Source organism: Boleophthalmus pectinirostris, unplaced genomic scaffold, assembly GCF_026225935.1.
Source record: "Boleophthalmus pectinirostris isolate CB_2022bp ecotype Guang Dong unplaced genomic scaffold, ASM2622593v1 HiC_scaffold_23, whole genome shotgun sequence".
NCBI lineage: Eukaryota > Metazoa > Chordata > Actinopteri > Gobiiformes > Gobiidae > Boleophthalmus > Boleophthalmus pectinirostris.
The window spans coordinates 25690610-25718496 of record NW_026571207.1 but is presented as its reverse complement, the minus strand read 5'-3'; the positions used below and the strand labels follow the sequence as shown (position 1 = coordinate 25718496).

At 38.0% G+C, this 27887-nt stretch overlaps 2 protein-coding genes across 5 annotated transcripts; both read left to right on the top strand.

The window, feature by feature from the left end:
- Positions 1 to 1855: 1855 nt before the first annotated feature.
- On the top strand, positions 1856 to 11207 carry LOC110162298 (cytoplasmic polyadenylation element-binding protein 4-like). Of its 3 annotated transcripts, none has more exons than XM_055159342.1 (12): positions 1856 to 2001; positions 2900 to 4009; positions 4533 to 4619; positions 5745 to 5835; positions 6539 to 6589; positions 6733 to 6756; positions 7118 to 7294; positions 7383 to 7472; positions 7598 to 7716; positions 7801 to 7915; positions 7985 to 8166; positions 8327 to 11207. In XM_055159342.1, the coding sequence occupies exons 2-12, from the start codon at positions 2951 to 2953 to the stop codon at positions 8552 to 8554; spliced, it is 2223 nt and encodes a 740-aa protein (XP_055015317.1). In that variant the 5' UTR covers positions 1856 to 2001; positions 2900 to 2950; the 3' UTR covers positions 8555 to 11207. The 3 variants fall into 3 exon arrangements, with proteins under 3 accessions (XP_055015317.1, XP_055015316.1, XP_055015318.1); XM_055159341.1 differs by having other exon boundaries at positions 4521 to 4619; XM_055159343.1 differs by lacking the exon at positions 6733 to 6756 and having other exon boundaries at positions 4521 to 4619.
- Positions 11208 to 17411: 6204 nt separating this feature from the next.
- Positions 17412 to 27643, top strand: LOC110162418 (homeobox protein MSX-2-like). 2 transcript variants are annotated; one of them, XM_055159417.1, is made up of 4 exons: positions 17412 to 17804; positions 18391 to 18482; positions 18783 to 18866; positions 27102 to 27214. In XM_055159417.1, exons 1-4 carry the CDS (start codon positions 17489 to 17491, stop codon positions 27129 to 27131), a joined length of 522 nt encoding a protein of 173 aa, XP_055015392.1. In that variant the 5' UTR covers positions 17412 to 17488; the 3' UTR covers positions 27132 to 27214. The 2 variants fall into 2 exon arrangements, with proteins under 2 accessions (XP_055015392.1, XP_020782972.1); XM_020927313.2 differs by lacking the exons at positions 17412 to 17804; positions 18391 to 18482; positions 18783 to 18866 and adding an exon at positions 24905 to 25255 and having other exon boundaries at positions 27102 to 27643.
- Positions 27644 to 27887: the final 244 nt, after the last annotated feature.

Sequence of the window (27887 nt, the reverse complement as noted above, 5' to 3'; positions counted from 1 at the left end):
TTAAGGCAGTGTGCAGCAGTTAACCAATATGGTTATTTTTACTCTTTCGTATTTTAGAAAATATTTTGCATTTGGTGTAGTTGCTTAATCATTTGCTGTGGCACTATTTTACCAACTGAGAAACAGATACTGACACAATCTTTCACACAAACTCATTCACTCTGGACAAGTGAGAGTCTCTGGGTCTTTGGATGGTAAGAAGACCTAGTTTGTGGCATGTGGTTGGGTCCCATTACCTTCTTGGCAGGAGTCTCGCCACTGTGCATCACAATGAATATTTTACATAAACTCAATGCAAGATATTCTGCTAAACAGAGAGAACAAGTGCTTGTGTTCAAATAGGTATAGATAGAAAGAAAGAAAGATAGAAAAATAGATAGACAGAAAGATAGATATTTTATTCATCCTGAAGGAAATTAAATTGTTATATAATATGTATCTATCTCCAAAATATGCTTTTAACCTTCTATTTCCCTGGAATCATGTACAGGATGTGTCACCTCCGGAATGTTACACACTGTATCTTTCACTGTTATTGTTGTTATTGTGACTGTAGGTATGATAACCTCATTAAATTAAATTAGGGTTATGGACTAGCGGGATATTAATTTGCTTTAGAATATGCCGTGTTAGCAAATAGAGCAAAGCTCACCTCTGAGTAAAATCACACGCTTTCACCAGGATTGTGGTCTGAAAATAGCTGCAGATTATTTTAAAGGGATTGTTCTGTGGTGCTGTGGCCGTATAATCTATCAATAAAATCATGTACAGTGAGGCATGTCATCACGCCACATCCCAGGGCTACTGCACAGTCATACTTGAAAGGAGAAATCCATTTGTTTAGTCAAATCATTTTATCACAACTGAGATTACAGAGGACATGGCCCAACTCTTTGCTATACACCAGTAGAAAACTAATATGAAGGCCTCTTTTAGTTTTAGGTGTGAAGGTTTTAGAGATTTACTCTCAGCATAGATTTGTGGTGTTGCCTTGAGGTTTATGAGGTTTCTAGTTCATTGTTTTGTTCCATTTAGCCTCCTGTCTTGTCATACCAGTTTGACTTTTTGAAGATTTGAAGTCTAGTTTTTTAGTTCCAAATGCAACCCTTCATTATGTTTATAATCTAATTACTAAAGTGATAGCCTATGCCTTCCTTGGTAAAAAAAAAAAAAAAAAGTAAATGAATGAGAATTATTACTGTTAAAAATTAAAAAATATATAAAAATATATATAAATTTGTTGTGACAATACACACATTCACTCTGTAAACAACCACTGCTTTAAAGGTGCACTGCACTATATTTCTAGTGGAGGATACGCCAACTGTTTGTCTCCATAGTAATTGCTTTGGCTAGAATGTTCCACAGTATAGATTAAAACTATCTATCACAAGGGAGACATGCAGGTTACAGGACTATACTACTTTAGAATTCAGATCTGTTCATAGGAGGAATTATTCTATTTTTGAGCAAAGAAACACCAGTAATGAATAAACGCTATATGGATATGTTTAATGTCATACCATGGAACATTCCAGGCAAAGCAATAGCATCTCCACGGAGACAAGCAAAGTTGCGCAGTGCACCTTTAAATTACAACCGTCTCACATATAGGTCATTTCTTTTAAACATTAATTTACATTCCTCACAACTCCTCCCATGAATTAAAAGGCGTCCTTATTTGGGAGGAGAACGTCTTAAGAGCAAGTGCATTCATTGAGAAGGAGTGTGGTGGGCGTAATGCACACGTCAATGGCCCAATCGGGTCACAGTCCTCCATGTGCGTGGGTGGGGCCCCAAAGGGAAATCCTGAAGCTCATTGGCTGGTGCGTGATTGCGTGGGCGGGGCTTCTAGACGGAAGTGTGTCCCGACTGGCCCAGCTGTCATCTAGAAGAGAGGGTCCGACCATTAACACCGGCTGCCTAGGAAATGCAGAAAAGAAAAAAAAACGCTGAAATATGGCAACATCAAAACGATAAGGTCATGACGCCAAACTGAAGGTAGCTATACTCGACTAAACAGTGCATATTTATGGATGTCTTACGACCGATGTGCGTGCGCTAGGTTGCTGCTTGATGCGTAAAAATGATGGCAAGGGTTCGTGGGCTGTGTGACATTGAACATACAGGACGCGAAACAGACGAGGTCGTTTAAAGAGCCATACACCAACTTGTCATGTCCTGGAAAATTCCTCCGTCCTTCGCTTTTAGCAGAGCCGTCTATGCAGAAAGAAACTGAAGCGACGTAAATGCAGTGAACGCGTTTATTGCTCCTAGATGTGCGCTACATATGCTACGTCTCTGCGGCTTTCGGCTATTATGTTAGCGGCTAGCGGCTTGGGAAAGGGAACTACCCTAGATTCAGAAGAGACAGGAGACGTCATCAGCATTTTCCTGTATTTCAAAGGTTTCGTATGACGAGGTTACTGCTCAAAAAGATAAATAAATTGGTAGGTGCAGTTTGAGCACAGCGTGTACCCTTTATGCGTAAATGTAATGCGCAGATTATAATTGAGTGTTGCTCTGTGCATGACTAATAGGGCACATGGAAGGTGGCGAAGCAGCTGTTAGCTTGCTGCTGCTAGCTGCCTTTAACGACCTTTGGAAACGTCAGCTTTACCAGGACAAGCTGCTAGCTCGCTGCCTTGGTTAGGCTGGTTGTTCTCCATGGTTGTCTGGCCCTGCATGCTCTCCGTGTTGTATTTCATCCAGGCCTCCCATGGCTTGGCGAGTGAATGATTTAATCTCACTGATTGCATCACAAGACTAGGGAGGGTGCAGCCTAGGCGCATTACTGCGATTCTGCTTTTAAATGGCCTCAGCAGCTTGAGTTGTAAATGCATTATGCTTACTGTCACGTCTACCTGCTCATATAATTCCATCTTTTGTGCACATCTAGGAAAAAAAGGTGAAAGCCAAAAGACACTTGAAGATTTACTGGGCGTCCTAAATGGGGGACTACGGGTTTGGAGTCCTTGTGAAGAACGGCAGCGGTAACAAATCTGGTTTTCCCGTAAGGATCCCACCTCACCTACAACCCCAGAACCCTCACCACTCGTCAAACCCTCCAAGCCCCCCTTCCTTCGTAAATAACACCTGCTCCACCAATGGGGGCAGTGCCTGGCTATTCCCTGCCGTAGCCCAACACAGTAACATGCAAGATGAGATTCTGGAGTCAGACAAGTCCAAGCCTTTGGAGCTGCAGGACATTCAGGAGAAGTCTCAGAACCAAGCGCAGCCCAGCAGCCCACCTGGGCAGCAGGAGTCCAGTGGAGCCCTAGGGGAGCTGGAGGGGGGCCTGTCTGAGGAGGGCTCATTAGAGAAGGGTTCACTGGAGAGCAGTGCAGGCAAAGAGAAGCTCAGATTGGACTCCCCAGTCTTAAGTGGATTCGACTATCAGGAGGGTTTGGGCATGGTCACAACTTGTGCACAGTCCACCTCCTCATCCTCCTCCCTTACCAGCTTTAATAACTGGTCCCCTGCAGTCCCATCCACCCAGTCTCCTGTGGTCGGAGAGGATGTTGGAGGATTCTTTGGGCCTCCTGGCTCCAATGCAAATGGTCCGCCCCTCCTGTTTCAAAACTTCTCTCACCATGCAGGCCCAAGCTTTGGTGCAGGGGGCAGTTTCTCACAATTGGGGCCCGTCTCCCAGCATCACCCTGCTCCGCCGACCCCACACCCCCAGCACTACCACCCCCATGGCCAAGGCATCCCACAGCAGCACCGCCGCTCCCCTGCCAGTCCCCACCCTCCATCCTTTCCCCCTCACCCCCATCGCACTGGGGCGTTCACACAGCTGCCACACCTCACTCCCACTCAGAGCAAACCTCCGTCACCTTGGGGAAGTTACCAGAGCCCCTCCACCCCCACATCCACCTCCTGGAGTCCCGGTGGGTATGGAGGGTGGGGTGGCACGCAGGGGGTCCGCGAGTATCGTCGAGGTGTCAGCGGAGGAATGACAGGCCTTAACTCCATCTCTCCACTGAAGAAGTCTTTTACCAATAACCAGGTATGGGGACTGAAAATATTCACATATATATTCCATTATCACTGGTTTTCAGTTTGATGACATTTCAGCAGTATAAGCCTGTGGAGTGTGCAGTTCAGATATGAATCATTGTTCCCTGACCAATATAGGCATTGTTTGGATACATAAGAGCAGGTCTAATCACATAAATCATTAAAATCAACATTTATGGGTATTCCTATTGTATATTTGTGTTGAAAACTGAATAACTGAATGTAAATTGTAACTCCTGCACCACATCAGAACGTATGGCGGGAAAAAATTTTCTCATCTGTATTTAACCCACAGTCAATCACTGTATCTTTATATGAAGCAATTCGAATGTATCACCCCTGAACCACCAATTATCTAGACATGTTTTAATTGTTATTTTAAGAACTATACAATCATTGCTATATGAGGTATTTTATGACAGATATTGTTACTCATATTTATATACCTAGCATTATGCCCTTTCAAGTTGGATGGTTATGCAAAAACCTAACTGTTTTAGGTTGCTTCTCAGAAATTCCCCAGAAATAACTCTGGCTTCAGTCACAAGAGCTGGGTGGAAGACAGCATGAATCGCAGTGACAACATCTATCCTTTTCAGGTGGGTAAAACTGCTTACCAAAATGCATAATGTTGCTATTATTCATTACAAAACATACTGTTTGCTTTATATATAGGAATCAAGATATAGTTTTGCTGCATAAGAATAGGCAACTTACACTAATCCAATTTAACACCGATATCTGTATCCAATCCCACTAATGAGCCACTGTGCAAAACAGGATATGTGACAGTACAGCTGTCTAAATGAATGAACTGAACTGCATTGAGAGTGCTCATGTCTGCGGCCTTATCTTGATCGTTTGGTCAAAGAAGAAGCCTTATCATCTGAGGCAATCACATGATTTTACTTTTGTCCTGATTTAGTCTTGTGCTTTGAGCTTCTGTGGAAGATCAGTACACACTGTCAGAACTGTTTATTTTATGCAAAAGGTTTCTTTAGCCATTTTGACTAAAAAGCTGAATTAGTTTTCAAATGTGTTCAGAAGGACAAGAATTGTAGATTTTGACACCAGCTCTTAACTGGAAGAAAAAACATGCTACTGCACTGCACTGGATTTTCTTCCATTTTCTGGGGTTGGGTAGCGGAGGCAGTTCTCCAAGCAGGGATGACCAAATCGAATCAGCTGGCTCCTCTCGGCATGGAGGAACAGCGGCTCTACTCAGAGTTCCTCCCGTGTCACTAAGGGTGCACCCAGCCATCCTGTAGAGGAAACTCCACTCTGTCTCCGAGATCTTGTCCTTTTAGGCATTACCCAAAGCATTCTCAGTGATGTCAAATCCTAAAGCACAAAAAAATAAATGTATACAAAATTTTAAAACTACTACACTAGTGTGATGAAGGTATTTGCCACTAGCCCAGTGTGTATGGACAGTGATGACAAGAGGCAAGAAGTGTCTTGCCCAAGGACAAAAGGCTGTGTGCACTCACCACTGCTACCTTGTTATGGCACCTGGAATTCCCAGTGTTCTCCATCTGGTACAAATCTTCCAAGATCAGATGATTGGGCATTCCCTAGGTGGCATGGCTGTCACATAGTTGTGGCTATATGTAGCCATATATCTGTAGTTTTCAAATGGTTCACAACAGCATGCACCTTTCTGTTTTAGATGTTGACGTTGTATACAGGGAAAGATAATCGTAGTCTTTGTTTTTCTTTTGCAGGAAAGAACACGCTCCTTTGATGGTTTCAGTATGCAGTCTCTGGAGAACTCCCTGATTGACATTATGAGGGCTGAGCAGGATTCCTTGAAAGGTTAGTTCCCATACCAACAATGGGGAGGTGGGGACCGCTTTACTCACTGATGCTTGTATATAAATAAAAGGATTTTCAGGCATTTGTTTTACAACATGGTAATACTGTTGACAGGGCATTTCTTTTGTATCTTATGCAAGATATGGGATTGAACATGCAACTATACTGACAGGTTAAAATACAAAATGTTGATCTTTTTATCTTGTGATTCTTTTGTTATTGTTTGATTTAAGACATAAATATATGAACTATGTTGGCTATAAAATTATAAGCCTACGTACACATTGCATATTGCATGTTTTACAAAGGATTATAAATGTAAAGAAAATTATTTTTTTAAGACTCACAAATTACGTAACCCATCATCAACCAGTAATATCAATTTTGTACAATCTTGGTCATGTTTTTCCCATGGTATTTTCTGGAAAACCTCTCCATGTGCTGTTGTCATTAGACTGTTGAACTGAACAACTTTGGAAAAAATGCAAATGGCTTTCTAGTAATCAGATTCACAAGATTTAATCAAAGAGCATTAACATTTTTAGACTGAAGACTGAAATATGACCTGGTTTATAGAGGTAAAAACTACTGTGTTAGTTTTCATTAAAGACAGATCAAATGTTAAACTGCAAGCACTTAATTCTGTTTATGGTGTTTAATTCAATTTGATGATATACTGTTCTTTACGATTTTTCTCATTCAGGTCGCTATAGCTTCTCTCATCAGGGTGGAGATGGACCTCTTCCTATGAATGGTATGTGACAAGCCTACTGTTACTAGCATGTGGCATTATAGCAGATATGATGGTCTAAAACAAATGGGGTGGCTTTATGTTACAATTGGTTGGCTGTAGCTCATTGCCTGTATTTCAATAGTGTTCTGTTGTTTTACATGCAGCAAGAAATTATGGCAGACGACGAGGTAATAATTGTTTGTTTGTGTGTTTTTTTTTGTTTGTTTTTTTTTTGTTTTGTTTTTTTAGTTTTTGTTTTTTTTAGTTTTCACAGAAGCCAGTTTTTTGTTTCAGTAGCCACTGAAATCCCTATTCTGTGTGTCTTGTGTGGTTGTATGTCTAATTGTTCTAAATGGGTTGCTTCTTGTTTTAGACCTACATTTACCTCAAGGCCTGTCTTTTAATAAGTCTAAGCTTGAATTGTGGCTTGTTTTTTCTTCATGCATATTTTGATGACTCATAATAAGACGTGTGTTCTTGTAATAAAATGCAGAATCCTTGTATGACCTCCGAAAAGAGCAGTGCAGTCATTGATATTTCTCACTGCAGGGCATTCTTCCCTGTTCCCAATGGAGGATGAGCGCTCTTTTGGAGATGATGAGTCTGGAGACCAGGGACTCGGTGGACTGGGATCCGCCCACTGTTTTCCACATCTGAATGGAGAACGCGTAGAGCGATATTCCCGCAAGGTGTTTGTTGGAGGGTTGCCTCCAGACATAGATGAAGGTAAAGCCGTTCAGGTCATTATTAGGTAAACATTTGAACATGGCAATATTGTATTAACTTGCTACATAACTTGGCTTCCTTTCTGCAGATGAGATCACTGCCAGTTTCCGTCGATTTGGTCATTTATTTGTCGACTGGCCACACAAAGCAGAAAGCAAATCCTATTTTCCGCCAAAAGGTTAGCTCAATATTGAAAATCTCAATATTGAAAAGATTTGTGTGCAACAGTGTTGAAAATGAGGCTATTAAAATCTGTTATTTTAATACTTTCCCAAACTGTATAAACTATTTTGTGTATTGTAGGATATGCATTCCTGCTTTTTCAAGATGAGAGCTCTGTTCAGGCTCTGATTGATGCCTGTATTCAAGAGGATGGAAAACTGTACCTGTGTGTCTCTAGCCCGACTATCAAAGACAAGCCTGTGAGTGTGTGCGCCTTTCTTTTTTCGTTCAGTTGTGCTTTGTCAGAAATATACGAAATACCACGGCCTTTTCTTGAACCACAGGTGCAAATAAGGCCCTGGAACCTCAATGACAGTGACTTTGTCATGGACGGCTCCCAGCCTTTGGACCCAAGAAAGACCATTTTTGTTGGCGGTGTTCCTCGCCCTTTACGTGCAGGTTTGTCCCAAATACATTGAGCTTCTTTTGGCCAGACCCAGTTTTGTGACACTGATGGTCTTTTTCCAGTGGAGCTGGCCATGATCATGGACCGTTTGTATGGGGGAGTGTGTTATGCTGGGATTGACACAGATCCTGAATTGAAGTATCCCAAAGGGGCGGGGCGAGTGGCCTTCTCCAATCAGCAGAGCTACATAGCAGCCATTAGTGCCCGATTTGTTCAACTGCAGCATGGGGAGATAGATAAACGGGTGAGTTTTTACATTGTATTTTGTTCTTTATCAGGCTTCTATATGAAGACTAGACACTATTGATAGCATTTAGACTCTGATGACTGACTTGGTAGAGTACTGGTTGTACAGAGTATTTCAGGTCTGAAGGTCCTCAGACACGCATGCATTTGTGTTCCAGGTGGAAGTGAAGCCATATGTTCTGGATGACCAGCTGTGTGACGAGTGTCAGGGCACTCGCTGTGGGGGGAAGTTTGCTCCTTTCTTCTGCGCCAACGTGACGTGTCTGCAGTACTACTGCGAGTACTGCTGGGCCGCCATCCACTCCCGGGCCGGACGAGAGTTTCACAAGCCCCTGGTGAAGGAGGGAGGAGACCGCCCGAGACACATCTCCTTCCGCTGGAACTGAGGCGAGAGGGATAGGGTGGGACATGATGCAGAAGGGGAGGAGAAGATAGGAAATGGGTACGGGCTATGATATGAAAAAATGCACTTTTCTTTTAAGTTAAAAATACTTAATTTATTTTTTATTTTAATTTTAATTGGACCTTCTAAAGAAGAAATGTTAAATAAGAGAGAAATCCCATTTATGTTTGGACGTTTGAGCATGAGCATATTGATGCATTGGATTAGATGTTTTCTCACTTGACTTTTCTTTTCTTGTTGGCTGGCAAAGCTGCTTGCATTTGTTGTCAAGAGAAACATAAAATTTAATTAGGGTTTATCATACCTGAATCAGTACACTAACTAGTTCAGATGGAGAAGGGGCATTTTGTGTTCTTGCTTGCAGGATAAGAAAGCAACTGTACCATTTACCAAAGGTTGACGTGTGAAGGATTTGTTAGAAGAGATGGAGCATCATTTAAAATGGCCGAAGGGTTGAGTTTATAAGCAGCCTTTTGTATAGCATCTGGCCACGTCACTAAATTCTCCCCTCAGTCTGGCACACATTTAAGATGCTGACTTGGCGCTTTTAGGTCTTGGTTTAAAAAGACACATTGTAACCAGAAAAGGGCAAACCAAAGATTGGCCTAAAACACATGGACTAAAGCAGATCTGAGGTTGTGGGACAATAGTGAGGCCTCTTGTCATTGTAGAGGACTGCTGAAGTTTTTTGAAGTTTTTGTTTTTTAAATTTCAGCTAAAAACGTCACAGCCCTCAGGGTTCAGGTATTGGCAGTAGTATTTGTTCACTTTATATTGTCAGGGATATTAGCACTGGAAGCTAACATGCTAATGTAGTACAAACTAATGGGAATGCACAGTCCAGTTTCCCTGAGCTGTCCTCATGGTGTACCACTGCACGCTCTACCAGACTGGAGCTTCTAACACAAGTGTTGTGGTTGGATTTGGTAGTAGCTAGAATTTGCTGTCACAGAGATAAAGATATTATTTTATACATGGCCTGCTGATTTTTGTACAGTGTTTTATAGCTGATTATTTTGTCATGAACATATATACATTTATTATGCACTACTTTTCTAAATATTTTTTTCAATAGTCATTTTAGGCACATTTTTCACAGATGGGAGAACTCCTTTTGCAATACCTCATTTTTTTCACTTGGTGAAAAATAATTTTGTACCTTTGTTACTAAGAGATCTGCATTTATGGTAAACTTAATTTAAAAAAAAGAAAAATGAATGATATTAATATAATTTTCAATTAGCTTTTATATATTTAAGTGCTGGTAAATCTGAAACATGTCTGGTGCATTGGTGTGATTCTGTAGAATAAAAAAGGCTGCTCTTAGCCAGTTATATGTGGATTTTCCTCTGTCCTAATGGAACAGGATCCTATGGCATGACAAAACCTTTCTAAACTGGTTTTGATAGTCTTGAAAATATATTCTGATATTTGCTCCTAGGTGTAGTCAATGAGTAGGGTAAATGTTTTGGCTTTGGTCAATGTGAATCCCTTAAATCACTGGAGTGAGTATCAGCTCTTTGAATATTTAGATCCTCTTTCTGGGACTGCCTGTAAGTTCTACTTATTCTTGGCATGCATAACGTAATACAGAAATAACAAGGCTAGTGTTAATGCAGGACCTAATGTAATGCACTAGATCTCCTTTTCCTTACCCACATTGGTTTCCTTATCTCTCTTTGAGATCTCTTGTAGCCTCTCTTTACATGATGGAGTCTGCCTTCCTCACACAGACATGATGTTTATGCAATCTACACCGTAACAACTCTTTGGATGCGTTTTGTATTGTAATATAGAGGACACTCTGTAGGACTTAGGTGAGGAGACTTGATCACTTGACCCCTTTGTGATGTGGCATGCTTTGGGACATAACCTGAATGTGATTTAATGTTGCAAGTTATAACTTTGAGCCATTATGTGCAATACTTATTCTTTCCAGATACAAGTCTCTACAGTGTATGTCATTTAATCCCTATAAACCATGCAGTCATTTACACATTTGTTTCCTATTGTTCATACTGATGTCTGCAAGAAAAAAGTAATTTATACCTGAATTTATTTTTATTAGTTTTGTGCTTATTTACTTATTTTGCTACTACCATGCTACTGTGATTGAAAACATTGTATATACTAGGTCGATAATGTATTTAGCGTTTGCTATATTTTCAATTGAAATGTATAACTATTATTTTGATCAGATTTTGTTATATTTTTGGGTGATGTGTTTAACTTGTTGATGTGTCTAGTTTTTCTAATTGCTGTATTGTGCTCAATGTTTTCAGATGAAAAAAAATTATGTCTGTTAGTATTACTTGATTGCAAAATTTCAATAGTTTTTAATTATATGCTGGGAAGGTTATATTTATTAACTTTTTTTACCTGACATAATTTTGATTTTTCATTCAGTCATTTCACATTTATACGCAAGTTTGAATTTTTATATTTTCTTCCTGATTAATTTCTGCAAAAATACAAGACGTCAGTTTTTATAGTTGGTTTGTAGTATTGAAGTAAAACAAAGATCTAATGTCATTTATTCATTTGCTGCCAACTGTTTGTAACTGTATGCATACATTTGAAGTATTTGTAATGTGAGATGTTGAACGAATAAAACAGCTGTGAGGAAGAAAAACTGACATTGTCCCTGTATGAATAGATTCTTACTTTATCAGGTGACATAGCATCTGCAGTTATAATGGGTATTATTATAAGAGCCTATAATAATACCTTGTGAGAATTAACTTAACCTGTCAAAATATCAACTACTTTAGAACTGATTTTAAAAATGCATAATTCTAGGGATTGTTGCAGTGCGGAAGTAAGTGGCAGGAGAAAGCCTCTAGAGGGCACAAATTCTGCATTTGGGAGAGCTCCATTTGATTCACACCAAAGTTTACAGCACTGACAGAACACTAGCATCATATACTGTGTACAGACTATGACCAGCATCCATGTCAGGGTAAGAATTGTAAACCTGTTTTAGTATGCTTCTAGACAATTCACACTTGACTTGATTAAATGGCTATCTTCTGTCAATAACCTACAAGACTCAACCCCAGTCCTATTTTATTTGTCTAATGTGAAATGGTGGAAAGAACATAATGTTCTGTCTAGTTCTGTTCAAAGGGATGGCAGTAGGCCATGTGTTCACATCCATTTTAGACACATCTGGAGGGTTAGGCTGAATCAGGTCAGAGGTAGATTATTTATAGGACCAGACTTCAAGCCTCACTGGGCTCTTGGCATACTGAAACTAAAAGGCTCAACTGCCCCCACAAAGACACAAAAGTAAAAAAAAAAAAAAATGGTATGAAAAAATAAACATGACATTTACAAGATTATCTACAGTCTATATTAGTCACTTATTGATCAGATATATGGGACATGAGACTATGTCAGAAGTGTCTTACCTGGGCTGTGGAGGAAAAAAAAATGGACGTTTGCTGGTCTGAAGTCCTCTTTTTAAAATGAAAGTAAATTTTGCATATGTTTTGGAAATCAAGTAGTATCTTGCTATATCATCTGCTGGTGTTGGTCCACAGTGTTGTTGACAGTCAACATAGCCATCTACCAGGACATTTTAGAGCACTTTTGTGTCCTTCTGCTGACAAGCTTTATGAAGATGCTTATGTAATTTTACAGCAGGACATGGCACCTGCTCACATAGCCACAGGCACCAAAAATTGGCTCAATGACCATGGTGTTACTGTGCTTGATTGGCTTGCAAACACGCCTGACTTGAACCCCATAGAGAATCTCTGGGATATTTTTAAGAGGAAGATGAGAGACACAAGACCCAGCAATGCAGATGACCTGAAAGCCACTATTAAAACAACCTGTGCTTCCATTACACCTGAGCAGCGCCACAGGGTGCTCACCTCCACGCCTCGGCACATTGATTCAGTAATTCTTGCCAAAGAAGGTCCAACAAAATACGTGCATAGAAATGAACATACTTTTTAGAAGCCTGAAATTTCTGTTTAAAATATAATTTTGTACATTCATTTTATGTAATATTCAAATTTTCTGAGACACAGAATTTTGTTTTTTCATTTTCTGTGAGCCACAATCATAAAAATTCAAGAGAAAGCAATGACATCTCCATGGAGACAGGCAAAACTGCACTCTCCATCACAGATGTTACCTTTAAATAATTACTGAATATGATTAAAGGGTTTAATATATTTGGGTACTTATCTGCCAAATGCAATTACTTCTTATTTACCCCTTGAAATTGAATTCAGCGTGATCTTTATTTTCTTGTATTCTGTATTCATTTACACCCATTTTCACCACATTACATGTGATACACACTCACTGTGACGTACTTTATTCTCCAGTTTAAGTTTCTGAATGAGTGATATGGGTAGGATTCCACAGCATCATGTAGTCATTTGGTACAAATGGATGAGCCTCTGGGCACCTTTATCATTGTATAATGTCAGAATACTTAATGCTTACTTTAGTATTGTATGATCATTACCGGCACACCTGTTTAATATGAATAGAATAATATGGGTTACTTGTGTTTATTCCTCAGCAGCATAATACAAATTTTTTCCTACAATGTAGTTGGTTCTAAGTTGCATAAATAAAGCCCCCCCCCCAAACTCCACAGATGCACAGTCTTATTGGGGATAGTACCAGTACTATGTGATGGCCAGGAATTCGAACCCAGGTCAACTGCTTTCACAGCAGCTATATGATGATGTTAGTTATTCATTCACAATGTGTCTGGTTTAGTTCATTTTGCCACCAGTAAAAGCAAGATGACAATGCATTTTAAGGTGTCTGTACAGTTCCTAAAAAACACAAGTAAATGCAAACAGTGAAGCTTTTACCAAGCTTCTGAGCTGTGGTCCAGACTTTTTTGGATTTTGTCATGGTCAAAGAACCTCTGGTGAAATCCCATTTCACTAAACCTGACTCTTCAAAGTCCTCAAGGGTAAATCACACCCACTGAAGGCAAAGGGCAATAGAGCAGATGTGTTCTCTCTCCTGTAGGCCTCACTACGCAGTGGTGCACATTCACCAGATTCAAAATAGGCAGGTCATTTCAAATGGGATTCACCCATGTGAAGTCAAATAGAGCCCCACATCCAGGCTGTCCACTCTCTACAGCTGGCACAAAAGGATATACTGTAGGACCTTTGTTCTCAGCAGATGTCCTATATGGTTAACTTGGACACATGTTGATTGTTGTAAGTCAGCCATGTTCCTGCGGGGCTGCAGGGGACTCTTAGTCAAGCCCATCGCAGTATATTCCAAATCTGAATGTTGTTCACATTTTCTTCCCAGTTTGTTTTGACCTGTTTTGGAAATTCAGTCATGAGAGCACAGGTGATTCTGAAGGTGAGCGGAGGTCTTACATCTATTAGTGACAAAAAAAAAAAAAAAATCAAATCAACTTACAGATGGGGTCTATACTGTCCCTAAAACACATGTAAATACAAACATGAAGCTTTCACCAAAGTCCTAAGACTCTAGTCCACGCTTCTGAGCAGTGCTCCAGATTTTTCTGGATATTGCCAGGGCCTAACAGCGTCTGGTCAGGTTTCACAAAACCTGCCTCCTCAAACTCTTCAAACAGGGGTCATGCCCACTGACAAAGGCCAATGGAGCACAGTCCCACACACTATGAACCCCATAACTAATTTGCCCATAGACTTTTTACACATTACAACAGCTTCAAAGTTTCAAAAACAGATTTTAAATAAAATTAGTCCCTCATAAGGCATAATTACATGTGATCATTAGTTACCACATAGCTGATTAGCCCCAAGATGGTTGTGTGTTCTCTCCTCTCTGTTTTGTCCCGTATAGGCCTAACTACCCAGTGGTAGAGATTCAATGAGGCAGGTTTCAGCATGATGGGGGCTAACCTATCCAGCTATCTAAAAGTTATAAAGTTTCAACAGCAGATTTTAAATACAATTAGTCTCTCCCCAGACTAATGACCACACATTAGTCACCACATAGCTGATTGGCCCCAAGATATTTTTCTTTAATCTATGGAAAAGGTGAATTCTCATTCACATGTCACAGGAGCGACCATGTCTCTTCCAGGAGAGGTATATTCTCTCCTGTATACCTTCTCTCCTTCACAGGAGAGACCACTTCTCTTTGTGTTCTCTCCTGTATAGGCCTAAGTGGAGATACACTGATGAGGAGTAAGGCAGTGAAAGGAGACAGGTCTTTGCAAGTCAAAAGGATAAATGCCCATTTGGACTTCTTATGGCTGATGTCTTGTATAGTTGATTTGGACACACAGTGTTCCTGAGGGTTGCAAGGGGATTGCCCTCTTGGCCAAGCCCCTCACAAATGTAATGTCCTAAAACAAACACATTTAGATAGTAGTACAAGATTACACCAAGTATGATATATTTCTTTACATGTTTTCATTCAGGAAAGTATCATACCTTCTTCAGCTGAGTTTCCCAAATGAGAAATGATACTGACCAATATGAAACATCCAGCCCCCTGAAAAAGGCAAAAGGAAAAGCATCAATCAATCAATCTTTCAATCAATCAATATAACTGTATTTATTTTTAAATATTTTACTTTCACTCAGTAAAATATGACAAGAAAATAAGATTTGAATGTTTACTGGTTTGGACTGAATGACTAGATCCTTATCCAGCTGGATGTGTTGCATCACTTTCTCCATTTGAAACTCAGAGTCATATCTGAATCTTTTCAAGTGGAGAATGAGGACACTGCAAGTTCATGAGTTAAAAATTTATTAAGGAATATAAACTTCATATCCCATTGTTTATTGTGCACATTCTTTGGCAGAATGGTAATTGAAGTGGTCTGGCCAGAGAGCATGCCTCCAATATTACCAAAGAAATAATAAAAAAACTCAACAAATGTATATAACTACAATAAAATAAAAGTGGTCACTCTAGGTTTGGCCTTGAGCTTAGTGTTTGTTTACTTAGTGCAATACTAATAACTGAAAAACTACTCTACAATTGATCAATAACGTAGAGATAGCTGACCTTAAACCAGAGTGTGACCTTTGAATGTTGAACTTTTGTATAGCAAAATTGACTTTTTCCTCTCAGGTCCTGAAAACATGTGCGAACTGTGTTTAAGAGTGTGTTTATGCTAATGTCCTCTGTGTTTATACAGATGACTCTCTGAAAAGTATTTTTGTAATAAATGAATCGTATTTATTATAAGGCTTTCTGTGAGTGGGTACTAATCATGTAGTGAGGACTAACATACTGTATGTACACACACATTATGAAGACGTGTCTCTCTTATGGGCAGTAAAAATCAGGTCTTCATGATGTAAATCCTTTATTATCCAATCTAATTTACTTTATTTATATAGCACATTTCATAAAGACAAAGTGTTGCACAATACAGGTAAAAATAGAATAGAAATATAAAATAAAGCTTTGTTTAACTCCAATAGTCCTCATTAATACAATAAAACTAGTCAAATCAATTGTTATTATTATATATTATATTATATTATATTATTAAAAATTCTTTTTAAAAACATTGTCACAGTCAGTTTATTGTATGTGTATAAAACTTTATTTATCTTTTTTCAAATTATTTTTATTTAACATTTAAACATCCATGCAGTAAAAAATATATATATATATTGAAAAAGTTCAATATTTTTGTTACTCATTTCAAACCCATAAGTTATATAGACTCATTACACACAGAGTGATATATATCAAGAGTTTATTTCTTGAATTTTTATGATTGTGGCTTACAGATAATGACAAACCAAAATTCTGTGTCTCAGAAAATTTTAATATTGTGAAAAAGCTGAATATTGGGAAGTCATGGTGTCACAACCTAATTAGCTAATTAAGTGAAACTCTTGCAAATTTTTCCTAACCTTTTAAATGGTCTCTCAGTCTGGGTCAGTGCTGCACAAACATGGGAAGGCAGCTGACTGGATAGATGTCCAGAAGACATTGACACAAAAGGTCATTGCTAAAGAAGCTGGTAGTTCACTGTATCCAAGCATATTCATAAAAAATGTGGTAGGAAAAGGACCAGCAAAAGGATGCAAAAAAACAATCACCATTCAAGAATTTGGGGGAGCTTCATAAGGAGAGGACTCAAGCTGGAGTCAGCGTATCAAGAACCACTACACACAGACAAAGCCTACACAGTATACAAAGATTTTAAAGAGAAGAAAAAAGTCAGGCTATCATACGGTGACCAGATTTTCAAAATTCATAACTGGGACACACCCGGGTTGGTAAGGTTGGTATAGGCTTGCATAAAATTATGAAACGAGTGCGATACATTGTCCATTCTTGACTCACTTGTGGGTCAGTCATAATCTGAGGAACTTCTGTTGTTGCATTTTTTTTTTTTTTTTTTTTTTTTTTTTTTTACCTTAATGGCCTTTTCAAGTACATATTTCGATTTTTAACTAAACAAATAACAGTATATTCCACTCTTTACTTTTGGTGAGTAATTGGTTAAAAATCTGGATAGCTGGGACATTTCTTGTTTAAAACTGGGACAAGTCAATGGTTTTGGATAAACCTGCTGGGACAGAGGACACAGGGTTCAAACCTGCGACTGTCCTGGGTAATTAGGGACAAAACACAAAGAAAATTTGACTATACTAACTCATGTTATGTCATGAATGGGCCCAGTGCAGAACAATTCCTTCATTACTCATTTCACAATTTTATTATTATCAACCACCACAAACCGAGAGTGCCCCAGTTTCTGATTTTGAAATTCTGGTCATCCTAAGCTAAAAGACAGAAAATTGAGCTTGAAAAATTAAAATTAAAATTAAAATTAAAATGCAAAAATCACTCAGATTAGAATGGACAATGTTGCACGCTCGGTTTTATTTATCCCAACAAGCCCAACCCGAGCGTATCCCAGTTTTTAATTTTGAGAATCTGGTCACTTAAACAGAAGATGGCGCTGAAGAGGACGCTGTTTGTGCCTCGGTTTGACTCTCAGCCATGCTCTCAGCTCAGCACCAGCCAAAGAGATGAGTCCATGAGCTGTTCTTTAGTGTCTTCTTTGGTCCGAACTCCTGCTCCTAAACTGAGGCGCGGAAACCTGCAGCGGCCTGCCAAGAAAACCGGGCTAGTGCTAAAAGTCAAGCTACCCAATGCTGCTAACAGGTCATTGGGTAAAAAGAGCAAAGCCACGGGACCACAGTTTGTTTTAAAACCCGAAGTGTGCCTGAAGAAAACCTCCACAGCCAGCCAGAGAGAAGAGTCAGAAAGTACAGTTATTAATGCTAACTTGTTTGATCAGTCAAGCTAATCATAACATTAGCCGAATCAAACGTTGGTAGTTCCCTGGACGTAAAGATCCAGTAGTACTGATACTGTAACTGTACTTTTAAAGAGAGCGTATTAGACTTTTTACGACTTTAATGTTAAATTATAGCATATGTAGGTCATTATTTCATTTTGTTAATTGTAAACAGTTATGCTTGTAGGTACATTGACTTTAGTTCAAAACTGCAGAGCTGACTGGCCCACCTTATTCAATTTTACTGTAGCAAAAGCAGCGGATTATATTTTCCTTTCTGTGGTTTATTGATGATAATGACTATGTAGAATTTTGAACCCCACACCAAGGGTTTGAATCTTTTGAGCAATACAGAACAGTGGGTGGGGATAGGGGGTAAGTGAAAATTTGCATCCATTTGCATCAATCAGAAGTGAGTAAGGTGAACAAATGCAGTTATAGCATAGCTCCTGGAAATAATCTTTTGCTAATAATCCACTCAACATGAGATGAACTGTAAAAATTTAAATTTTTAAAATGTTTTACATTTATGTTTGTTATAATTGCTATGCTAGGTAATGCTGGTCATGGTTCAGATTTTGTTGGAATGAAAGACGTTTTTGCCTTCAGCCAGGAGGAAAAACAACCAAAAGGTGAAAAAGAAAAGGTAGGTTTGTGTTCATTCAGATTTTGTAAATCAACATGCATTTAAAAATATAAATTAATGTGTAATGTATTTATGTCAGCCTGAAGTATGTTTATAATAAATGTATGTGTAGTATGTGGTATGTATGAAGCATGAGTGTATAAATGTATAATGTTGAACATTGTGAAAATAAATTTTATTGAATTGAGAAAATAAGGGATGAATCTCATCCTTTTATTCACGGTTTCTGTGACCAGTGTAAAATTGCTATTGAAACACAGTTTAAAAAGTTTACATGGTGATGTCCTTCTGTGTCTATAGATCAAGATGGCCGTTTTGAGGAACATTTCTCGGATGCTGGCAGAGAACAACCACATCCGTCAAAGACTGGTGTCCCTCTCTCAGGTCAACTGCAGCCACACTTAAAACATACACCGAATGTGTCAACTCATCCTTATATGTGGGCATCAAAGGTCCTTCTCCATGTGAATTAGTTGTTTTGTTTGAGTTATAGGTTTGGTCTTTGGTTTGGTCTTTGAATAAGATTTGGAACCTTTGAGTTTATGTAAAATTATTTATAATAGCACTGGTTCAATTAAAAGAAAAAAAAAAAAAAATAACCATTTTAAAATGCTGATTTGTACACAACACATTAAAGTGAAATGTTGCATTAACAAAAGGAAAACTTCCAGTGCCCCCGAGTGGCAATTAGGCCTACAATTTATACAGTTTATTTATGGCCCCAAAACTCATCTGAAGCATGAGTTTGTTCCAAATAAATGATTTGTTTTTCTTTTGTATTCTAAAGTAGTGCTTTCTGTGTGTTAAAACAATGACTATATTTCATATTGTATTAGGCACATCAGTTCTCACTCCTAATTGGCACTGGCATTTACTTTTATATCCACCAGAGGGCGCCAATACTTTACATACTTTCTTTCATCCCGTACACCCATGTATTTATGAGATAAAATGTATTCTTTTGGTTTGTCTCACTGTGTCATAAACACCAAACAACAGCTTCTAGTCAATTTAGAATTCCCCCCACCCCTACATTCATAATTTTTACATAAGATATTAAATTCTGTTATTCTGTAAGCAATAATAAAAATGATATGCAACTTAAAACAAATGAGAGGGTGTCTACTGTCTTACATAGAAAAATCTTTTGAACTTATTTATGCTTAGACTTTTTTCTGTTGCATTGAATCTATTATTAAAATCTTTGAAGGATGATACCTCCTGTTCCATTGCCACAAAATCCAAGAAGTCCCTTAACTGGTTTTGAATGTTTAAAGAGCTTGGTTTACTTGGTTTTCAGTGCTATGTGTCCACCTGTGAACGAGGAGGCATTTGTGACTTTAGCTCAAACAAAAAATACAAACCTTTGATTAAGCTGTTAAAACACCAACACGCACGCACACACACACACACACACACACACACACATTCATATACATATGGCATTGAATCAATTTAAAAGCAGCATTGTACAATTTGTTTTAAATCTTCCTTCAGTGTAATAACATTTTGATGGATGAGGTTCATTTTAGAGCAGATCTCTTTGATCAGTATTTTGTCGTATTTTTATTATCTTCATCTGTAGGGCTGTATACAGGTTTAATTAATCCTGTAGCTAAACATGTCCTGGAATATGATTCTTGTATTAGTTTGTCAGTTCTTTATCACAATTCTTCCGGATGTGCTGTTAACTTTGAACAGAATCCTATTGTTAAAACATAAACTGCATTTCTAGTCAGAATCGCAATGCACGTAAAAAAAACTGCAGTTACATATTTTTCCAAATTGTTTCACCTTAATTGAGATTACAAGTATGGACCACAGTTAAAAGGAGAAGATACATCATCAGGGATGCTATTTTAATAGTTTTGAGACAGACTGAAAATATTTTCTAATATAATATGATATGATATGATTGATATGATATGATATAATAATATAATATGTTGCCATCACAAGGTGAAACAGAGTGTTTTCTGGAAGTGCTCCACTGTGCTTTAAAACTCCATACAACTTCACTAGAATCATTTAGATAATGTTAGTCCTGGAATTACCAATCTCTACTGAACAAAAGGTAAAAGGTAGTTGTTGAAAACTACCACTACATGACATCACAAGTTGGAACAGAGCTTTGGAGATTTAGACAGACTAATAAAGGATTACTCAAACATGTGTGAATGAAACAAAACACAACCCCAGGTATGTTTTTGATGAGGTAACAACATTATAACATGACTTAAAGCTCAAAAGAGCCAATTTTGCGTAATGCAGGACCTTTAATCTGTGGCAGATGTTTGTCAGAGTTGAAACATTTGGATTTGTCGCAGACTTAAAGATAATTCATTGCACATTAACATAAGTCATTTACTGTGACAAGGGGAGTGATTAATAGCATGTTTCATCATTGCCTGACTGTAGTGCATTTGTTCTGGCCCTCTTGACTTCCCTCATAAACATAAACAGTGTTCGCAAATGCAATGTGCCCTGTGCATGCTCAGTCACGAAACCATGAAGGAATAATTGCAGCAAGTGAGAGGCTTGAAAATGCAATAATGAGAAAATGCAGTTGACCGTTATCAGTTTCCCAGTGGATAATTACTGCCTGAAATAACAACAGTTCAATTAACAGCAACAGAGGCCAACTGCCATGACTTGAATGATTATATTTAAATTTTATACTATATATATATATATATATATATATATTTATAGAGAGAGAGAGAGAGAGAGATAGATAAATAGATAGATCGATAGAGCTATATATCTATATATATATTTTTTTTTCCACACAGCTGCGAATCACAAGCCAAGAGCTCTTTGTTTGGAGACTGATAGAGAAAATTTCAAACTCGATTTTTGAGTAATATTTATACCCTTGTACTACTCCTGCATAAGGAGTAGTACATACTTGTACCTGCATACTTCAAATTTTTTAAGTACCATATTTTCCTCAACAAACAACATATCCCGTCTTATATAGAAACTGCTGACCCTGTAGTTTAGATATGTACAAACATGTTCTGAAATGTGTTTTTTTTCTTTGTTTAATTATGTATTGTTTTTTATGAGAACGTCTTTTTAAATTCATTAACACATTTTATATGCTATGTGGGTTACGTTGCTCAAAAGATGTAGAATTAAGTTGAAAAACAATTTTTCAACAGCCCACTACCCATAACTTACTTGTACTTGTATTTTCATATCTCCCTCTCCTTTCTTAGTTACATATTACAATTAATATTAGGGTCAGGGGAATCGACAGGCAGGAGATAAAGGTGTATGTTGTCCTCAGGGTCTTAGGAGCCCAAAATTGTAATCTCTGCCTATTAATATGATGAGTGTGATGTGTGATAAAATGTGTCTTTTACCCCAGGTCCCCACATTTCTCTGGACGGGCCTGCTATTAGTACTACTATTGCTATTATTTTTTTTATTAATTTAAATTTAGGTTAGATTCTATTTAGCACTGCATACTAATATTAGTAAGTACCCCACTACTAGAGGCCACGCTTAGACAGTTTTCTGCAGTCACAGGTTGAAGTGTGCCATAACCATTCTTTTGTGTGAAATTGTGAGCCTCATTACAGGATGGTTTTTAGTTGTAATTATAAAGACATCATGTGGTTGTGTTGGTGTCATTTGACTTGATTATTGTGCGATGGCTCCAGTAAAGGAGTCTGTGGGTTGTTGTTTAAACACTGAAGGAGACGCTGAGGCTGAGCAGATGCCAACCCCAAAATCTGAGTATAATGCCAGTGTAATAGTCAGTCTTACATTGTACCAATTTAACAGTATTCCCATAGTAGACCCTTTTTATGGTAAAAACTTAATTGAAGTGTGGCTAGAATAGATTTTTTCTGTATTTTCTCCCCATTGTTATGCTGATCCCAGGCCTTGACTAGGATTGTATGTCATAAAATATCAGAGATAAAATGCCAGAAAATGCCAAATAACTGTGACTCTGGTGTGGTGAGAGTTTATTAATCACAAATATGAACAGAGTAATAATAACTGAAAGTAGTTAAAGTGTTTTTGCTAACTATTTTTACCAACTAAGATAGTATAGTACTTGGTTTTACAATACTGGTGGCAGATAGGCCTGTCACAATAATTACTATATATATATATATATATATATATAATATATATATATATATATATATATATATATATATATATATAATATATATTATAGATGGAACAATGTTTTGGGGGGTTCAGTATTTATTGTGTGTATAGTTTTTTTGGAATAAGAAGCTGTAGAAGGTTGAATTTCTATGATTTGTTATAGATACAAGCTATATAAGTGCTTCATTCTGCTGTTAATTTATTGCAGCTTTTTTAATAATATTGTAGATTTAGATTTTTTTTTTTTTTTTTTTGTGGTTTAAATCTTCTTTTCGGTTGTTGTGTCAGTGGCATGAATTAGTTTCAGTATTATAATTTATTGTCTATATTTACTTCAGCAATATATCACTATTCAAAATTTGTTATTGTGACCGTCTTAGTGCCAGACCGTACTGATAATGAATTTCATGCATAATTTATTTCTTTGAGAAGGAACTGCCATGGCTGTGATTGGAATAAAAGTGGTTAATGTACTGAGGGTAATTAAAGGTGCACTATATAACTTTTTGGTTGGGGGTCTGTCATCTACTTGTTTCTATGGATAATCAATTGCTCTGCCTGGAATGTTCCACCGTATGACATTAAACAGCTCTACCTTACATTTATTGAACTGAATTACAGGTTGGTTTTATAGCTCAAAAATACCCAGAGAAACAGGCAGTTTGACTGTGAGTGGGGTTACTTCTCCACAGATCTGACCTGTAATTTGGTCTAGTTTGGTCTCCATGAAGATAGAAAGGTTTGATAATCTCCATGGAGAAAAGTGTTTGATGGGTCCTCCACCAGAAAAGTTACGCAATTCACCTTTAATATAAATACTGTTACCATTCAAAATGCAGGAAAAATAAGATTTATTGTATTTTGTTTTTTAGTATTATGTCCAAAATGGCAAGCAGAATACATATTTATTTTACAAAAAAAAAAAAAAGCAAATGTAAAATTGTCTAAAAACTGTGTTCACTCTGAGGATCCACCAGCAGAGCCGCTATCACTTTCTACATGTACCATTTTTAATAGTACCATCCCTAGTGCCACTTGAGCTCCTTTTGTTCATCTCATAATGTGTGCCGTACTCCAGTATCTCCACCAGTGCAGACTCAAACTAATCGCTGCAGGCGCCACACACCTCCGGAAGGTAACAATTTTCCACCATTACACTTAAATCCTCCTTAAAAGCACCGGATTCATCGAGCCTAATTACAAGGCGTTAATAGCAACAATATAATAACAGTCATTTAGTGCTGTAACTCCTCTCTACACAGACTCTCTTATTCAGCTGTTTGGTTACTGTACAGTGCAAAGACCCATTGATTAACATTATGACACTGTGCTAACATAGACAAGTATTGTGTCAAGTCTAGTGCATCAGCTTTTGTTGGGCCAAAATACAGAACTCTAATGCTTTTAATACAATAGGGCTTTAGCATTGTAGTTTTGGTTGAGGACTCAATCATTCATGTAACATTTAGGCTCATATCTAGACTTTTACATTATGGTTATTAAAAGTGCACCGTGAAACTTTTCTAGTTCTGTGTCCGTCACTTGCTTGTTCCCATAACGATGTTAGTGTTTTGTCTGGAATGTTCCATGGTATGGCATTAAACTTGTCTAATATCTTCAATAACACAATAATGCATTCTTATTTAAGCAGGGTTGCCTCTCTACAGATGTGACCTGTAACTTTGGCCAACTTGTTGGTCCTATGTAGATGGATGTTTAACATTATGTCTATGAGATAAGCAGGAAATGGACCCTCCTCCAGAAAAATTACATAATGCACAAATTATATTTTATCTGTATATGTATTTTATTTAATAAAACCTCTTTTTGCCATTGTCGCTGTAGATGAGTTAAAATGTTAGATGTGTTTTTAGATGTACATTTTTGGCAGTGGAAACAGGTAAGAAAATGAGTGAGAGAGAGTTGGTGAATGAAAATTACTTCATTTTCATTTTTATTTGAGCGCTTTGGTATGGGAGCTACGTTCTACAACATGAGCCAGCAAGGCGCCACAGAAATGCTTTTAAACTTTTAAAGTTCTTACTATATTACCAGTGGATTACATTTTAATTGTCTATAAACAAAAGCTTATAGTGTGTCTAATTGCTCTTAAACGGCTGACCTAGTGTCTGGTGGTGGGTGTGGATTATCCCAAAATCACAGCAGCAAATCAAGTCTTCCCACAGAGCAATTTCCTTAAGACCTCCCCTCAATCCTAAAAAAAGAGATTGGACCGCCTAAAGTTTTGCGAACTCAGTCCCAACTTATTACTGGGACACGGTTGGATACAGGCACTGTATGTTTGCGCTCCACGAGGCAGAAGTAATGTGTTTTCTGGCAGGGAATTAGATATCGATCTTTGGTTCCACAAAAAGGACAAATAAAAAGTATGTCATTCTTTGAAGCAAGTAGACAGCTACCAGCACTGAAGGTGTCACAACTGCCCTTCAGTGTGGAGGCACTCATGTCGGACAGGAAACCCCAGGAGGGCGTGGGGGGTCGCCAGGGAAATGAGAGCATAAATGAAGACGAACGGGATGCAGCAAAGACATCTCACCATCTGCGATCTGTCAAATGTGAGCGGGTGGACAGGCAGGACCAATCATGTTTGACACCTATCCCCACGACAACGGCTGCAGCTCAGTGTAAGTGAAATGCACCATTGCCCCACTGCTTTCAATTTAGTCAGAAAGCAATAGTGCAGTACGGCATCAGCTGGAAAGTGTTGCTATTACCAGATTGTCAACACATGCCAGCAGTGTTTCTTTAAAGGTGCATTGTAACTTTTTTAGTGGAGGCTCTGTCAAATCTCCATGGGGATGTTATTGCTTAGTCCGGAATGTTTCACAGAATGACATTAAACCTTTCTGTCTTCATGGAAACTAAACCAGACCAAGTTAAAGGTCAGATCTGTGGAGAGGTAACCCTGCTCACAGTTAGATTGTCTGCTTTTCTTGTTATTTTTGAGCTATAAAGCCATCTGTAATTGAATAAATGTAAGGTAGAACTGTAATTGAAGAAATGTTAAGTAAAGCTGTTTAATGTGGAGCATTCCAGGCAGAGCAATGACATATCCATAGAAACAAGCAGGTGATGGACCCCCAAGCAAAAACGTATGCAGTGCACCTTTAAAGCCATAGTATGTAGCTTTTTAGCTAAACATACTAAAATCAAAGCATGTTTTTATTTTTTTTCATTTGCATCTTTGCGAACTGAAGGAGGGCCTCTGCCTACTTGTTTCCAGAGCAATGTTCCTTTGCCTATAACCGTCCACAGTATAGCATAAAATGTGCCTCCATGGAGAATATATGGTTTTAACTTTCTATTTTTGTAACTTTTTATTAATATGGAATTTATTGGTGTTAGCTTTAGTATTAAACATATACAAATATTGACCTTCTAGCAGTTGTAAAAAAAAGGTTTTGTAAAATATAGCGTATCAGTTTTTAAGAGTTGTCAGAATTTAATCTTCTTTTGTAGTGGAACCTACCTGGGTGACATATAGGGTTTTAAATTTCTTTCATACTCAAGTTTTGAAATCTTGGTAAACTTATCAAGACCTTTAAACTTACACGCAGGACATTGTATAGTTGAACTGATGACCCACGACAACACATACATGGTAAAATAGGCAAAAGTATAATTTATGTAGTAATAGTTTTCTTGTTGGTGCACTTAGTTGGCGGGGATTATTTGAAAAGAGAAAAAAAAAAAATGCAAATAGTGAAAATAAAATAAATTATAATGTAATTGAATTATACATTAGAGGTGGGAGATATTTTGAAAATTAGACAATAGCGCAATTGGGTTTTTAGAGATATGCAGATAGGATATAACGTATATTTAGACTTGTACTAAAGGGCCCATATTACACTATTTTCTGATCTATGTTGTAATGCTGTTTCCTCATCAAAAACAAAAAGTATCTTGTTTCATTCCCGCATGAACCCTGAAACCTTGAAAATTTACACTTTGTTCCACCTTTTAAACTCCATTCACCTTCACTAGAATCATTTGGGTGATTTTAGCCCTGGAAATGACAATTTCTACTAAACAAAAGGTAAAAGCTGTTTGCTTTAAATATACCACATCACAAGGTGGAAGAGAACATTTTGAGCTTTGGAGATGTAGTCAGACTAATAATGAAGGATTACTCATACATGTGTGAATGAAACAAAACACTCCAGGTACCGGTGTGTTTTTTAGGAGGTAACAACATTATAACATGGCTTAAAGCTCCCCTTGAAAGGACCCCCCTTGAAAACGAGATGGTGACACATCTCAAGGAGCTTATCCTCCAAAGAAATAAATTCAAATTCCCAAGAGTCAATTTTGTGTAATATAGGACCTTTAAATGTGACCAAAATGTCTACAAATCCCTGATGCATTGTTAAAATATTGTTACTGAGATAATCCAAAAGTATGAAACTTACAAGAGTACTGGATGAACTGGATGAAACCTGTTGTAACCTATTACTGACTTGATTGCAGATTCACACAGTCCATCAATCTGCACCTTGAGGAAACACAAGACCAACCGTAAACCTCGAACACCCTTCACCACATCGCAGCTCGTGGCCCTGGAGAGAAAGTTCCATCAGAAGCAGTACCTATCCATCGCCGAACGCGCCCAATTCTCCTCTTCACTGTCACTGTCCGAGACCCAAGTCAAAATCTGGTTTCAGAACCGACGTGCCAAAGCGAAGAGACTACAAGAGGCAGAACTGGAGAAACTCAAAATGGCCGCCGGTTTAGGTCCGAAAGCACTGTTCCAGACGAGTGTGGCATCGCTGGGGCTGGCTCTGCAGAAGGACTGGGCTGGACTGGGCACGATTGGACCCAGCTCCCTGATACCTGCCGCTCATCTGGCTCTTTACAGCACCGCAGTTGGACAAAGACTCATTCACTTCACCTAAACTCAGCCCAAAACACATCCTAATGAACAAGAAGATGAGGGTACACAGCAAATATAGTCCTTTTACATACTTTTGAAGAACTAGTTGAGTATTGATCACACAAATAAATAATAGGTCTTGTGAGAATTTTTTTAACATTTGGTTTGGAGAAAACGAACTATGAGTTAAACCTCCTTGAGAAGCTATTGACCTTATTCCACCCTGCCCACTTTTGCCTCTGAACACTGCTAAACTGAATTTTATATTGTGGCACTTTCATTTAAGCAGTAATCCCATTCATTTAAATGGACAATTTAAGAAACGTTTGACTGGCAAAATAAGATTTATAGTGGGTTGATTTGTGTACCATGTTCATCGTCAC